Source organism: Pecten maximus, chromosome 16 (assembly GCF_902652985.1).
Source record: "Pecten maximus chromosome 16, xPecMax1.1, whole genome shotgun sequence".
Lineage (NCBI taxonomy): Eukaryota > Metazoa > Mollusca > Bivalvia > Pectinida > Pectinidae > Pecten > Pecten maximus.
Window position 1 is genome coordinate 13,049,436 of NC_047030.1, and position 17,381 is coordinate 13,066,816.

The window sequence follows — 17,381 nt, forward strand, 5'->3', positions numbered from 1 at the left end:
CTTTTGTGTTACTATGACAGTGGTTCAATGACTTTTGTGTTACTATGACAGTGGTTCACTAACTTTTGTGTTACTATGACATTGGTTCACTGACTTTTGTGTTACTATGACAGTGGTTCACTGTCTTTTGTGTTACTATGACAATGGTTCACTGAGTGGTTCACTGTCTTTTGTGTTACTATGACAATGGTTCACTGAGTGGTTTACTGACTTTTGTGTTACTATGACTGTGGTTCACTGACTTTTGTGTTACTATGACTGTGGTTCACTGACTTTTGTGTTACTAGGACAGTGGTTCACTGACTTTTGTGTTACTATGACAGTGGTTCATTGACATTTGTGTTATTATGACAATGGTTCACAGACTTTTGTGTTACTATGACAGTGTTTCACTGACTTTTGTGTTACTATGACAGTGGTTCACTGACTTTTGTGTTACTATGACAGTGGTTCACTGACATTTGTGTTACTATGACAGTGGCTCTCTGACTTTTGTGTCACTAGGACAGTGGTTCACTGACTTTTGTGTTACTATGACAGTGGCTCACTGACATTTGTGTTACTAGGACAGTGGTTCACTCACTTTTGTGTTACTTTGGCAGTGGTTCACTGACTTTTGTGTTACTATGACAGTGGTTCACTAACTTTTGTGTTACTATGACAGTGGTTCACTGACTTTTGTTTTACTATGACAGTGGTTCACTAACTTTTGTGTTACTATGACAGTGGTTCACTGACTTTTGTGTTACTATGGCTGTGGTTCACTGACTTTTGTGTTACTATGGCTGTGGTTCACTGACTTTTGTGTTACTATGACATTGGTTCACTAACTTTTGTGTTACTATGACATTGGTTCACTGACTTTTGTATTACTATGACAGTGGTTCACTGACTTTTGTGTTACTATGACAGTGGTTCACTCACTTTTGTGTTACTATGACAGTGGTTCACTGACTTTTGTGTTACAATGATAGTGTTTCACTGACTTTTGTGTTACTATGACTGTTGTTCACTTACTTTTGTGTTACTATGACAGTGGTTTACTGACTTTTGTATTACTATGATAGTGTTTCACTGACTTTTGTGTTACTATGACTGTGGTTCACTGACATTTGTGTTACTATGACAGTGGTTCACTGACTTTTGTGTTACTAGGACTGGTTCACTGACTTTTGTTACAATGACTGATTCACTGACTTTTGTGTTACTATGACATTGTTCCACTGACTTTTGTGTTATTAGGACAGTGGTTCACTGACATTTGTGTTACTATGACAGTGGTTCACTGACTTTTGTGTTACTATGACTGTGGTTCACTGACTTTTGTGTCACTACGACTGGTTCACTGACTTTTGTGTCACTAGGACTGGTTCACTGACTTTTGTGTTACTATGACTGTGGTTCACTGTCTTTTGTGTCACTATGGCAGTGGTTCACATTTTTTTTTGTGTTTCTATGACAGTGGCTCACTGACTTTTGTGTTACTAGGACAGTGGTTCACTGACTTTTGTGTTACTATGACAGTGTTTCACTGACTTTTGTGTTACTATGACTGTGGTTCACTGACTTTTGTGTTACTATGACATTGGTTCACTGACATTTGTGTTACTATGGCAGTGGTTCACTGACTTTTGTGTTACTATGGAGGTGGTTCAATGCCTTTTGTGTTACTATGACAATGGTTCACTGACTTTTGTGTTACTATGACAATGGTTCACTGACTTTTGTGTCACTATGACTGTGGTTCACTGTCTTTTGTGTCACTATGGCAGTGGTTCACATTTTTTTGTGTGTTTCTATGACAGTGGCTCACTGACTTTTGTGTTACTAGGACAGTGGTTCACTGACTTTTGTGTTACTATGACAGTGTTTCACTGACTTTTGTGTTACTATGACAGTGGTTCACTCACTTTTGTGTTACTATGACTGTGGTTCACTGACTTTTGTGTTACTATGACATTGGTTCACTGACATTTGTGTTACTATGACTGTTGTTCACTTACTTTTGTGTTACTATGACAGTGGTTTACTGACTTTTGTGTTACTATGATAGTGTTTCACTGACTTTTGTGTTACTATGACTGTGGTTCACTGACTTTTGTGTTACTATGACAGAGGTTCACTAACTTTTGTGTTACTATGACATTGGTTCACTAACTTTTGTGTTACTATGACATTGGTTCACTGACTTTTGTGTTACTATGACAGTGGTTCAATGACTTTTGTGTTACTATGACAGTGGTTCACTAACTTTTGTGTTACTATGACATTGGTTCACTGACTTTTGTGTTACTATGACAGTGGTTCACTGTCTTTTGTGTTACTATGACAATGGTTCACTGAGTGGTTCACTGTCTTTTGTGTTACTATGACAATGGTTCACTGAGTGGTTTACTGACTTTTGTGTTACTATGACTGTGGTTCACTGACTTTTGTGTTACTATGACTGTGGTTCACTGACTTTTGTGTTACTAGGACAGTGGTTCACTGACTTTTGTGTTACTATGACAGTGGTTCATTGACATTTGTGTTATTATGACAATGGTTCACAGACTTTTGTGTTACTATGACAGTGTTTCACTGACTTTTGTGTTACTATGACAGTGGTTCACTGACTTTTGTGTTACTATGACAGTGGTTCACTGACATTTGTGTTACTATGACAGTGGCTCTCTGACTTTTGTGTCACTAGGACAGTGGTTCACTGACTTTTGTGTTACTATGACAGTGGCTCACTGACATTTGTGTTACTAGGACAGTGGTTCACTCACTTTTGTGTTACTTTGGCAGTGGTTCACTGACTTTTGTGTTACTATGACAGTGGTTCACTAACTTTTGTGTTACTATGACAGTGGTTCACTGACTTTTGTTTTACTATGACAGTGGTTCACTAACTTTTGTGTTACTATGACAGTGGTTCACTGACTTTTGTGTTACTATGGCTGTGGTTCACTGACTTTTGTGTTACTATGGCTGTGGTTCACTGACTTTTGTGTTACTATGACATTGGTTCACTAACTTTTGTGTTACTATGACATTGGTTCACTGACTTTTGTATTACTATGACAGTGGTTCACTGACTTTTGTGTTACTATGACAGTGGTTCACTCACTTTTGTGTTACTATGACAGTGGTTCACTGACTTTTGTGTTACAATGATAGTGTTTCACTGACTTTTGTGTTACTATGACTGTTGTTCACTTACTTTTGTGTTACTATGACAGTGGTTTACTGACTTTTGTATTATTATGATAGTGTTTCACTGACTTTTGTGTTACTATGACTGTGGTTCACTGACTTTTGTGTTACTATGACAGTGGTTCACTCACTTTTGTGTTACTATGACAGAGGTTCACTAACTTTTGTGTTACTATGACATTGGTTCACTAACTTTTGTGTTACTATGACATTGGTTCACTGACTTTTGTGGTACTATGACAGTGGTTCACTGACTTTTGTGTTACTATGACAGTGGTTCACTAACTTTTGTGTTACTATGACATTGGTTCACTGACTTTTGTGTGAATATGACAGTGGTTCACTGTCTTTTGTGTTACTATGACAATGGTTCACTGAGTGGTTCACTGTCTTTTGTGTTACTATGACTGTGGTTCACTGACATTTGTGTTACTAGGACAGTGGTTCACTGACATTTGTGTTACTTTGGCAGTGGTTCATCAACTTTTGTGTTACTATGACAGAGGTTCACTGACTTTTGTGTTACTATGACTGTGGTTCACTGACTTTTGTGTTACTAGGACAGTGGTTCACTGACTTTTGTGTTACTATGACAGTGGTTCATTGACATTTGTGTTATTATGACAATGGTTCACAGACTTTTGTGTTACTATGACAGTGGCTCACTGACATTTGTGTTACTAGGACAGTGGTTCACTCACTTTTGTGTTACTTTGGCAGTGGTTCACTGACTTTTGTGTTACTATGACAGTGGTTCACTAACTTTTGTGTTACTAGGACAGTGGTTCACTGACTTTTGTGTTACTATGACAGTGGCTCACTGACATTTGTGTTACTAGGACAGTGGTTCACTCACTTTTGTGTTACTTTGGCAGTGGTTCACTGACTTTTGTGTTACTATGACAGTGGTTCACTAACTTTTGTGTTACTATGACAGTGGTTCACTGACTTTTGTTTTACTATGACAGTGGTTCACTAACTGTTGTGTTACTATGACAGTGGTTCACTGACTTTTGTGTTACTATGGCTGTGGTTCACTGACTTTTGTGTTACTATGGCTGTGGTTCACTGACTTTTGTGTTACTATGACATTGGTTCACTAACTTTTGTGTTACTATGACATTGGTTCACTGACTTTTGTATTACTATGACAGTGGTTCACTGACTTTTGTGGTACTATGACAGTGGTTCACTGACTTTTGTGTTACTATGACAGTGGTTCACTAACTTTTGTGTTACTATGACATTGGTTCACTGACTTTTGTGTGACTATGACAGTGGTTCACTGTCTTTTGTGTTACTATGACAATGGTTCACTGAGTGGTTCACTGTCTTTTGTGTTACTATGACTGTGGTTCACTGACATTTGTGTTACTAGGACAGTGGTTCACTGACATTTGTGTTACTTTGGCAGTGGTTCATCAACTTTTGTGTTACTATGACAGAGGTTCACTGACTTTTGTGTTACTTTGGCAGTGGTTCATCAACTTTTGTGTTACAATGATAGTGTTTCACCGACTTTTGTGTTACTATGACTGTGGTTCACTGACTTTTGTGTTACTATGACAGTGTTTCACTGACTTTTGTGTTACTATGACTGTTGTTCACTTACTTTTGTGTTACTATGACAGTGGTTTACTGACTTTTGTGTTACTATGATAGTGTTTCACTGACTTTTGTGTTACTATGACTGTGGTTCACTGACTTTTGTGTTACTATGACAGTGGTTCACTCACTTTTGTGTTACTATGACAGAGGTTCACTAACTTTTGTGTTACTATGACATTGGTTCACTAACTTTTGTGTTACTATGACATTGGTTCACTGACTTTTGTGTTACTTTGGCAGTGGTTCACTGACTTTTGTGTTACTATGACAGTGGTTCACTAACTTTTGTGTTACTATGACAGTGGTTCACTGACTTTTGTTTTACTATGACAGTGGTTCACTAACTTTTGTGTTACTATGACAGTGGTTCACTGACTTTTGTGTTACTATGGCTGTGGTTCACTGACTTTTGTGTTACTATGGCTGTGGTTCACTGACTTTTGTGTTACTATGACATTGGTTCACTAACTTTTGTGTTACTATGACATTGGTTCACTGACTTTTGTATTACTATGACAGTGGTTCACTGACTTTTGTGTTACTATGACAGTGGTTCACTCACTTTTGTGTTACTATGACAGTGGTTCACTGACTTTTGTGTTACAATGATAGTGTTTCACTGACTTTTGTGTTACTATGACTGTTGTTCACTTACTTTTGTGTTACTATGACAGTGGTTTACTGACTTTTGTATTACTATGATAGTGTTTCACTGACTTTTGTGTTACTATGACTGTGGTTCACTGACTTTTGTGTTACTATGACAGTGGTTCACTCACTTTTGTGTTACTATGACAGAGGTTCACTAACGTTTGTGTTACTATGACATTGGTTCACTAACTTTTGTGTTACTATGACATTGGTTCACTGACTTTTGTGTTACTATGACAGTGGTTCACTGACTTTTGTGTTACTATGACAGTGGTTCACTAACTTTTGTGTTACTATGACATTGGTTCACTGACTTTTGTGTTACTATGACAGTGGTTCACTGTCTTTTGTGTTACTATGACAATGGTTCACTGAGTGGTTCACTGTCTTTTGTGTTACTATGACTGTGGTTCACTGACATTTGTGTTACTAGGACAGTGGTTCACTGACATTTGTGTTACTTTGGCAGTGGTTCATCAACTTTTGTGTTACTATGACAGAGGTTCACTGACTTTTGTGTTACTTTGGCAGTGGTTCATCAACTTTTGTGTTACAATGATAGTGTTTCACCGACTTTTGTGTTACTATGACTGTGGTTCACTGACTTTTGTGTTACTATGACAGTGTTTCACTGACTTTTGTGTTACTATGACTGTTGTTCACTTACTTTTGTGTTACTATGACAGTGGTTTACTGACTTTTGTGTTACTATGATAGTGTTTCACTGACTTTTGTGTTACTATGACTGTGGTTCACTGACTTTTGTGTTACTATGACAGTGGTTCACTCACTTTTGTGTTACTATGACAGAGGTTCACTAACTTTTGTGTTACTATGACATTGGTTCACTAACTTTTGTGTTACTATGACATTGGTTCACTGACTTTTGTGTTACTATGACAGTGGTTCACTGACTTTTGTGTTACTATGACAGTGGTTCACTAATTTTTGTGTTACTATGACATTGGTTCACTGACTTTTGTGTTACTATGACAGTGGTTCACTGTCTTTTGTGTTACTATGACAATGGTTCACTGACTTTTGTGTTACTAGGACAGTGGTTCACTGACTTTTGTGTTACTTTGGCAGTGGTTCATCAACTTTTGTGTTACTATGACAGAGGTTCACTGACTTTTGTGTTACTTTGGCAGTGGTTCACTGACTTTTGTGTTATTATGACAGTGGTTCATCAACTTTTGTGTCACTAGGACAGTGGTTCACTGACTTTTGTGTTACTATGACAGTGGTTCATCAACTTTTGTGTCACTAGGACAGTGGTTGACTGACTTTTGTGTTACTATGACATTGGTTCACTGACTTTTGTGTTACTTTGGCAGTGGTTCATCAACTTTTGTGATGCTAGGAGTGTGGTTCACTGACATTTGTGTTGCTGCGACTGGTGCACCGTCTCCTGCTACTGTGACTGCTGGTTCACTAATGACAGCAACATCATGTGCTAAGGCAAACTCCTTATCCTCTTGAATCACAATAGTCTTGTCTGTTTCTGTAGTGGTAACACTTTGTTCATGGTCAATTGTGTGTTTTTCTGCTTTGAGAAGCGAGTCAAATGTCTCCCCACATATACCACACATGTAGATTGTGTCAGAGTCTGTAGCCTGGAGCCCTTCAACAGCCATCGCCATGGTAATCGGCTCAATAATCTCAGGTCCTGGAGGTTTACAGGGACATTGTTCCATGTGTCGCCGTAGTGAAGAAGATGCTGTAAATATCCGGTCACAATGTGAGCACTTGTGCTTGCTGATCCCTGTGTGCATGGTCATGTGGTCCGTTAGTTTACTCCTGTAAATATGTACAATATCATTACTACTGTAAACATTGTCGCATCAAGAAGCTCAGTCGCTCTATTTTTCATAATTTGTGAAAAAATCATGAGAAATGAATCTCAAAAACTTCACTTGAAAACATTTTGGTCCGTTTCATAATTTCTGCGACAAAACTTTCTTTCTGCTTGAAATTGACTGTAAAACTGCAAACATTTGAACCACTGAAAAACTTTTTGCATTATCTGATAATGAAAGTTCCTTTATCACACCTGAGTCATAGACCTGTAGAGAATATGCTTACCTGTTTGACAAACCTACCTGTAAAGAATATGCTTATCTGTTTGACAAACCTACCTGTAGAGAATATTAACCTACCTGTCTGACAAACCTACCTGTAGAGAATACACCTACCTGTCTGACAAGCCTACCTAAAGTATATATTTTTCTGCATGGAAGAATAGCAGGAGTTTTGGTTATTAATTCTGCCATTAATAACTTCTGCTAACACATTTAATCATTTTTTGAATGAATTAAATTCATTGCTTTTATGAGGATAAGCTTTTGTTATTTTTTAAATTATAAAGCACACTTCTCTTACCCTACAGAATGGTACGTGCTGAAAACCAATATCTATTTGGTGATTTTGGAAAATTTAAGGAAAAGTTGATCAGAAATAATATCTTTCTTATAGACATATCATAAATCTGGCTTTTACCTGAATGAGAAACTTCTATCACATTGGCCACATTTATAAGGTTTTTCTTTTAAATGTGTCATCATGTGTCGCTTCAGCCCAATACGATGTGCAAAGGTATTACTGCACAGCATACAGGAATATGGACGGTTTCCTGAAAATATAGTATGTATACCAAAATGTAACAGAATAAACCCACTATAATATATGTAAACATGTATAACAATGCTAAGAACTGTTGTACTAGGTATATTTGGTTTAGGAATCCGAATGGAAATCTAATCACTAATGGTAGCCTTTCACCAACAGCCTACCAAAACCAGGCAATGTGGTTGACCTCTGACCTCTACACAAATTCTTTACTTATCTGCTACATTTCCTATTAAAATATTCAACAAAGGCTGCTCCCAACACTTGCAGAACTTTCTTGATTATTGCTATTTGGACTTCAAATAATTTTCCTCTAATCTTCATATTTACATTCATCACAATTTCTTAATATCTATTTGATGGTTTTCTGTGTTATTTTATATTCTAATTGTATTGAAAAAAATATTCTTTGTTATTTTATATTCCAATTGTATTGAAAAAATTATTTCAAGATTCTTTTTTTCACTTTTATTGAACAAGACTGCTATACATCCTTTTTGCTTCACATGCTTTGTAAAACTGTGGGAACTTAACCATGAAACTATGACCACTTGGTTAAACCTCATTCTGACATCCACAATATTTGGTAATACTAGGTAGCATTATTGAAATGAAAACAACTTCAAAATAGGATGATATGACTTCAACACTTTTGTAAATATATAAAATGAAAGTGTCTTTCTTACTCCAACCACAGGTGTCCAATACCATGAAGAATGAAAACAACAGGTCACCATGAAAACAAATAAACTGAACATTGCTAAAGCAATATATGTTCCCTACCAGCCACCGCTAAGAATATTAACAGTGACCTTGACATTGACCCAAAAAACATTGAAACTTGACCATGTGGAAGATATTGTTGTCCTTTATCATATGGTGTGAAATTTGATAAAAATCCCTCAAGGTTTGGTTTGGTTTTATTTCTTAAACGTCCTATCAACAGCTAAGGTCATTTAAGGACGGCCTCCTGTGTGTGCGATATGCATGCGTGTGGTGAGTGCGTATGTGTGTTTCGGGAGGCTGCAGTATGTTTGTGTTAAGTTTCCTTGTGATAGGCCAGAACTCATACCGATTTATAGTGCTACCTCACTGAAGCATACTGCCGAAGACACACAGCATGGAATGAACTCAGAGCTACTAGAGTGCTGACAAACTTTGGCAATATATACATATGTATAGACGTAGAGATGTAATCTATAGTCCCTTGGCTTCACCAGTACGGGACTATAGTCCCCTGGCTTCACCAGTACGGGACTATATGTGTGTACATACCTGTATGTGTGTTAAGGTGATCGCTCCAACTAGCCCGGTTATAAAACTGATTACCACATATAGCACATTTATAAGGCAGACAACGGTCTTTTCGTTCCTTGTGAGATTCCATATGTAACTTCATCTTGAAACGCTCCATAAACTTCCATCCACATATGGGACATGTGTAGTTACGAACGTTTGCGTGTCTCTTAAGGTGTGTCTGTAGATATCGACGCTCACTGAAAACTTTACTACACACCTTACATTTGTGCTCGCTGTGTCGTAAAGCAATGTGTTCCTGGAGGGAACGTCTGCTCCAGAAAAGTTTGGAACACTTGTCACACAGGAATGTGTCTGGTTCCATGATGGAAGAAGGGTCTAAGTTATCTAAGTCCACAGAATGACTGGTTTCTATGGTAACCTCATTGTCTGAATCATTAGTAACCATGGCGTTAGTTTCTACTCCATCTTTGAAAAACAAATTATAGACAATTAGATGTCAACAAAATTAATTCTCCAGTAAAAAAGAAGACAATATTTGTTTAAAAAGAAAAGCTCCTACTAAATGACAGTCTTTTGACAAAAGTGGGACTTAAATTAAGTTTAAAATCAATTGGGAAAATATTTCAATTTTCAGAACATTCATGAAAACTATCAGCATTCAAACAAAATGTTAAGTGAATGATAAACTGCAAAAATTGTAACAATGGGGAAGCTGCCGACAGACAAATAATAAAGCAAATAAAGCAAAAAAGAAAAAAGAAAAATCCTGATTTCTTACTTTGTTCCAGTTGATCTTCGTTATTACACTCTACAGGTGTTGAATTAGCGACACATTCCACAGGGGAGCTAACTCCAACACAGTCCTCTTGTAATGCCAACAATGACCTTTCTTTTTTTGCTTCCACTTGTAAATTCTGAAATAAAAGCTTGCAACTTATCTTCAATTATCTATTGATGTCAGTTTTTTAGGACAAAAGTTGACAAACTGGATAACAAATCTTGGAATAACAAACAGATATTAAATGACTTGAACCATATGATTTATCTAAAATCCCCAGAAACATATAAAAGGAGAAAATTATGGAGAAAGTTAAACTAAAAAATATTCGAAAGACACAAATGCCCCTGCTGCCATATCAACAGTTCATGAGATAAGTTAGTTACATTGCATTGGAAAATGAAACAAACAGAAGTTACATGACACATTATTATTTGTTCCTTTTATAAACATGGTGTTTTTAATGAATGAACCTTAGTAGAATTATAACACGTTTATGGAGTAGAAAACTGGTTATACTCACCTCTATCATGGCGTAAGCTCTGTTGAGCGCTTTCCAGGAACCATGGACGACAATCTTCTGTTTGTCAAGCATAATAACTGTAACACCTGTTACCTTGGCAACTTCAGTGTAATCGGTTTCACTCAAATCTGGACAGAACTTGACCAAACCAGACACCAAACCAAAGACCTAAAATAAGTTCATATGGCCATCAAAGCAACTAGTGTTCAAGATTAGTGGCAAGACCAATCAAAATTTTTTCAATACCTTAATCTGTAAATATTGACTAATCAAAACGCTTCAAATACCTAAATCTGTAAATATATGAATGTGACCATATGGGGTATTTTTTCAAAAGGTATTTATCCATTTTTTTAAAACTAAGTTTATCAAAGGAATTATATGTATTTACCATAATCTCTTGAAAGAATAAATTCAATGATTTAATAATGTATCTATAATTGATAGAATATGTACAATTGTAGCAAGGAAGTAGCATGAGGCAATCATGAAGCTCCCAGGGCTACTGTCACAGATCCAATTTCTCCTTGAACTTTGGACCCAAATGACCTTGACCTTTGATATTGTAATATGGTCAGTTGAATATAGCTACTTGCTTGATCAAATCTGACCAACACATTTGACCCAGTGACCTTGACCTATAATGAGTTTACTTATGTTTAATTCAAACTTTGCTTTAAAATGTCATCACAATATGTTTATCAACACAAACAAAATTTGACCTTGACCTTTGACTCTGTGATCTTGATTTTTGGTCAGTAGACCCAACTAATTACAGCCAACTTAGCTCTATTATGTCATTACAAAAAGTTCATCATTGAAAAGCTATACAATTTAACCTTGACCTTAAATTCTAATTACCTTGACTTTTGACTTTAACTCAGTATTTATTTTTGAGAACTGAACAAATATCATGACCCTGAGCATCTTGGATATTGAAAGTTATAAGTCATTTAAAGATTTGACCACATTTGACTCCTGTGACCTTGAAAGTAGGTCGGTCAAGATAACTTGGTAGTTCTTCATCCCAGCATACTACTGGGCAAATATCATAACCCTGGGCCTCCTGTTTATTGAGAAAAAGTTGAAAATGTAAATTGTTTATTGAGGGACGACGCATGACAATGTATCTAAAGGTACTACCACATCACAAGCATGCTTGGCTTCTCCAGATCTGTCAATCACCATCCAGGGATTTGAAAAATTGCATCAATGACACAATTATTCACATCCTCCAATGCTTGATGCCATTTTTCAAATCCCTAGATGGTTATTGCCAGAGAGAACAAATTAATCAGTAAATTTTCATTTTTAATTATTTTATAATGCTTGCCACTATTACTCATCAATATGTTATCTTTTGTATTATAAGTAAAATTGGACGTTTTATATCATTCCATAACTTAGAATTACTAAAACAAATGTAGGTATTTATACTTACATGATCATCACTGACTTCCATATCAATATCTTCCTTGGAGAAATGTGACTTGATACTGACATGTTTGTCAGATAATTGTGCCAGCTTTGTGTTTCCACCTAGGACATGATTCGGACCAGACGCTGGCTTTATATGGCCTATTGTTGTTATTCCAGAGGTAACATTGCTATGAATAGGAGTACTGACCATTTGACCACTGGTCAACATCTCCTTACTGTTGTTGACCGACTGATCAATACTGCTAATTTGTACACTATCTTGCTGATTTGTGGGCAAAAGTGACATGCCTGGTTTTATATCCATATATGTGGTCTTTTCATGTGCTGTTTGAGAACCAGACGACCTTGACTGGCTTGAAAGTTTGAAACAATCGTCTTGGAGTAGTAGATCTGTTATATCATTTCCATGTTCTACCACAATGAATGTCTCATTTTCTGTTGTACCAGAGCCAGCAAATTCTTGACTTTTACCAAAGCTTTGCTTTGACTGGTGTGTCTCCATTTCGTTTCCAATTACCTCCTCTGATACTTGACCTTCAGCGTTTGTTATATGCTCTAGAACCTGTTCCAACAGTGTGTCAGATTTCATTTCAGTTACAATACTAGATTCTTGCTGTACATCATAAACTACTTCTGTTTCTTCCTTCCCCTGTGACAGATTATTCACTAGAGAATAGTTTTCCTTACTTGTTTGTTCCAGTTTAACTTCAGGTATAGAATTTTTGTTTCCATGTTTTTTAATTGATACGTCTAAATCATCCTGAAAATCTTCCGACTTGTCTTCTTGTTTTGGACATTCTATCAGGTATACGGGAATGGCCTCCGTATTTTGTACAGAAACATCATTGCTTTCACTAGGGTTATGATGCATATGTACATGCCGTGCCAGTTCGTCTTTGAGAGTAAAAATCTGCTGACACTTCCCGCTCCTGTATGATTTTTTCTTGATATGAGTGACTTGGTGTCTCTTTAGGCCACCTAAGGTTTTAAAAGGATTTCCACATTGATCACATGTAAACATCTTACCTGTAAAAAAACCAAAAGAATGGCTGTCAAGACCAGGACATCATTCAAACAATACTTATTCTGTTAACATAAGCACAATGGCAATATTATCAATTTCGAGGTTTTCCTCTTCAAAATTATACTCTGTTTAAAATAAATTCATATTCTTATTTTACCTTTTTTTCTAAATCTATTACGGATATTGTGTGCATTCTGCACACATTTCATTGCAAAAATTAAGGGATCGGTTACAAGATTAGAACTTATAATTCATATTCTCAAAATGATTCACTATAAATTGTTATTTTCAAGGGTAAAGGTCATGCAATTGAATACACTTGCATTTGGTAGCCCTTAACTCTATAAAACGTTCTACTGCTACAAATATTAATACTATAATACATGTATATAAACACGTGGACATGTCTAGTCTTATGTGTTATAGTGATACAACTAGCCAGAAATTACCTTTATATATAAGTATTTCTGGGTTATTAAAGCTTTTAAGACTAGACATGTTTCTGTGATATACAATGTATTAGACCAGCTATTATGGACTGCTTATTTCAGCAGACTATTACATAAAGTATACCATGTATTGATGTTCTAACTTTTAGGTACAAATCTACACAAAGAACAATACTGATCTTACTCTTTGTACTATTTGTTTTTTTCTGTTGTGTAGGCTGTTGGCTTATACTGGCACCGGATCTGACAGTTTCAGTGATGGTCTCTCTGTTGACGTTTGACCTTGACCTTGTGTGCATGCGTTGCGGTGGAAACACCTTGTGTCGAGTGTATGGCTCACCTGTACTCATCATGGCACAGATATGTAACTATAGAATAAAACAAAAGGCATATTCATTTTAATAATCAGGGCTTTCAGTTTCATATCACAAATCTAAAATATGGAATATTTATACAGGCTCAAAGTCTATGGCAAGCCGTTTGGGTTTTTACCTATTGAAATGAAGATATCTCTATTTAATTAAAGATATCTCTATTTAAAATGAAGATATCTCTATTTAATTAGAGATATCTGTAATTTAAATAAAGATATCTCTATTTAAATAAAGATATGTCTAATTTAAATACAGATATCTCTATTTCTACAAAAAATAGTGATATCTTCTTTTAAATTACAGATATCTCTATTTCAAATTCAGATATCTCTATTTGAATTATAGATATCTTTATTTTAAATAGAGATATCTTTAATTCTTGTCCAATTAAAGATATCTTTATTTAAAATAGAGATATCTCTATTTGAATTAAAGATATCCCTATTTTTTTAAATAGATATCTTTAATTTTGTTTAAATAGAGATGTCTACATTTTAAATACAGATATCTCTAATTCAAATACAGATATCTCTAATTCAATTAAAGATATCTCTATTTTAAATAGAGATATCTTTATTTTAAATAAAGATATCTTTAACTGAATAAGAAATATCTGCAATTACTTTGCAATACAGATATCTCTATTTCAAATACGGATATCTCTATTTGAATTAAAGGTATCTGTATTTACACGTGTTTGCTCAGTGCGAAGATTAATATTGAAACACAAAGAAAATAATGATTACTCCCTAATCCTGATCAGTGTTAACGAAATGCTTGCAATTAAATTGGACTATCCGGATCCCATATGCATGCATGATAGATGTAGGTCTAAACCGATAAACTTGCTACTTGGAGGGGATTTCTAAAGAACAGAACATGGCAACTGTTCTACAGGAAATAGAGCGAACTGTTGCGGCTATACGCAGTACCATTGAAAGCAGCACACGGTCTGCATTTCCCGCCATTTTGCGTCACTACTGCTTTACTTCCGTCATGCGCAAAAGGAAGAATCAAGGGAGCAGTCGTTTTTCCTATTTGATGGTTAAATACAGATATCTCTATTTCATGTCAAATAAAGATATCTTTAATTCAAATAGAGATATCTGTATTTAAAATAAAGATATCTGTATTTCTACAACAATTAGAGATATCTGTATTTGAAATAGAGATATCTTTAATTGAATTAGAGATATCTGTATTTGAATTAGAGATATCTGTATTTGAATTAAATATATCTTTATTCTAAATACAGATATCTTTATTTACAATGAAATGCAGATATCTCTAATTGAAATAAAGATATCTTTAATTGAATTAGAGATATCTGTATTTGAATTAGAGATATCTCTATTTCGTGTTTAATTAGAGATATCTGTATTTTAAATAGAGATATCTCTAATTCAAATACAGATATCTCTAATTCAATTAAAGATATCTCTATTTAAATTAAAGATATCTCTATTTGAACTAAAGATATCTTTAATTTTTATATTAATAATGATATCTTTATTTTGAATACAGATATCTGTATTTAATAGGTAAAAACCCAAACGGCTTGCCATACAAAGTCAAGTCAAGTAATCTTTATTCATAGCCAATAGAATTAAAAAAACCATGGCAACACCTATTGTATAACAAAAAAAAAGGTAATTAAACATAATCTCTGGCAGCTGTCACAAACACAATAATGTATGTCAGTTGTAATGGATTCCAAATATAATTTATATTGTTTTAAAAAGCATTTAATAGCATATATGATGGACACAGACTGTGTTTATCTAAAAAAATTCAAACACAGAATCTGCATCAATGGCACTGTCTGGTAAACTATTCCAGGAGTCTATTATTCTTTTGCTAAAAAATGTTTACAAATACCTAGTTGACACAGTGGTTTAAATATTTTGTTTTTAATGTCCCCTGGTTCTCATTGAATCATCTATCTGGAAAAAGTTGTGTTACTCTATATTAACTATTTTGAATACGTTCATCATATATCCTATATTCCTTTGATATTGAAGTGATGGGAGAATTAATTTCTCCAAAATTTCCGGATATGACAAGTCTTTGAAACCTGAAATGATCTTGCAATTAATTGGTTGCTCTCCTCTGTACTTGTTCCAGTAGTTCAATATCCTTGGCTTTATACGGACAAAGAACCCTTCTGGTTTTTGATATAGATATATGTATGTCCCTAGGTATTTTGTACTTATCATTTATCAAAAACCAGAAGGGTTCTTTGTCCGTATAAAGCCAAGGATATTGAACTACTGGAACAAGTTAGATGTAGCCAACGTATGTACAGAGCATCAACACTCTGACAGTTAATTCATCAGGATGTTCCAAGGGTTTTCTAACAAAACAAAAAAAGAATTATATATTATATGGTTTATATATTACATTGTGTATATATTTATCTCAATTAACACATGTGAAGGAAGTGTTCATTTACATTTTTGGCAAACTGGGCTAGAACACACTGTGCTATACCAGCGGCGAAATCAGAGGAGTTCCGAATGATACGGTGAAATCTAATATCAATGCATTTTTATAGTTTCCCCCTAGTTAAAATTATCGAACAGTTTGGAAAATGGGTCTTTGATTATATGACATTTGATATTTCACATAATTCGCTAGACTCTTAAATTCAGAAGAGGGGTTCCTGATGATTTACGGATAACAAGCGAAGAGATTGCCGGGGAGGGGAATTCGGCGATTCCAGTATCAATGATATCGGACTCGTTCCTATCCTCTATACAAGAAATTGACACATTAGGAAGTTTTTAAATAAATCTGTATCGTCCTGAAATATGACAAGGTTTCTGTCATCAACTTACGTCCACTATAACCCGCAAGTTGAAACTCTTCAATGTCGAGCCGGGCAGGAGTTTCGTTACTCTATCGCGCGTTTGATAAACAACGACACTTAGCGCCCTCTGTGTGAGACGCAAGCTAAGGGGTGATTACTTGTCGAATCTTCTATTCAAGACTCTTGGTTGCTACGGTCAGAGACGTGTTTATCAGTATACACGTCTCTGATGCAAAATGCAGATATGCAGTTAAAAACGAAACAAAGTTAAGATTGAATGCAAGCTAAATAAGTGGATGTATCTTTTCAAATGACACATTAATAAAATTATATTCCTGATTCAAATGCAGTCGTATTATCACCAAAAATGATACAAACTGATATAATTTTGTTATCTGTGCTGAAATACATATACATTAGATCGTTCATTTATTTCACCAGCAGTTTAATATTATAACCACCAACATTAAAACTATGCCGTTTATCTTTTTTGGCATAGCCGTATAATATTCTTTTGTCCCCGGAAATGACACGACAGGTGGCGTTACTGGTCAAGATGAAGTATGTGATTGGTCAATGCAGCGGTAAATGCAAAATGCAGATATGCAAGCTGAATAAGTGGATGCATCATTTCAAATG

At 35.3% G+C, this 17,381-nt stretch overlaps 1 protein-coding gene across 1 annotated transcript; it reads right to left on the reverse strand.

Annotated features, from left to right (window-relative positions):
• Positions 1 to 6,548: 6,548 nt before the first annotated feature.
• Positions 6,549 to 16,845, reverse strand: LOC117345307. Its single transcript, XM_033908375.1, has 8 exons — positions 16,771 to 16,845; positions 13,744 to 13,927; positions 12,088 to 13,112; positions 10,647 to 10,814; positions 10,124 to 10,259; positions 9,361 to 9,810; positions 7,957 to 8,089; positions 6,549 to 7,257 (listed from the first exon to the last, which is right to left on the reverse strand). The coding sequence occupies exons 2-8, from the start codon at positions 13,910 to 13,912 to the stop codon at positions 6,783 to 6,785; spliced, it is 2,556 nt and encodes an 851-aa protein (XP_033764266.1). The 5' UTR covers positions 13,913 to 13,927; positions 16,771 to 16,845; the 3' UTR covers positions 6,549 to 6,782.
• Positions 16,846 to 17,381: the final 536 nt, after the last annotated feature.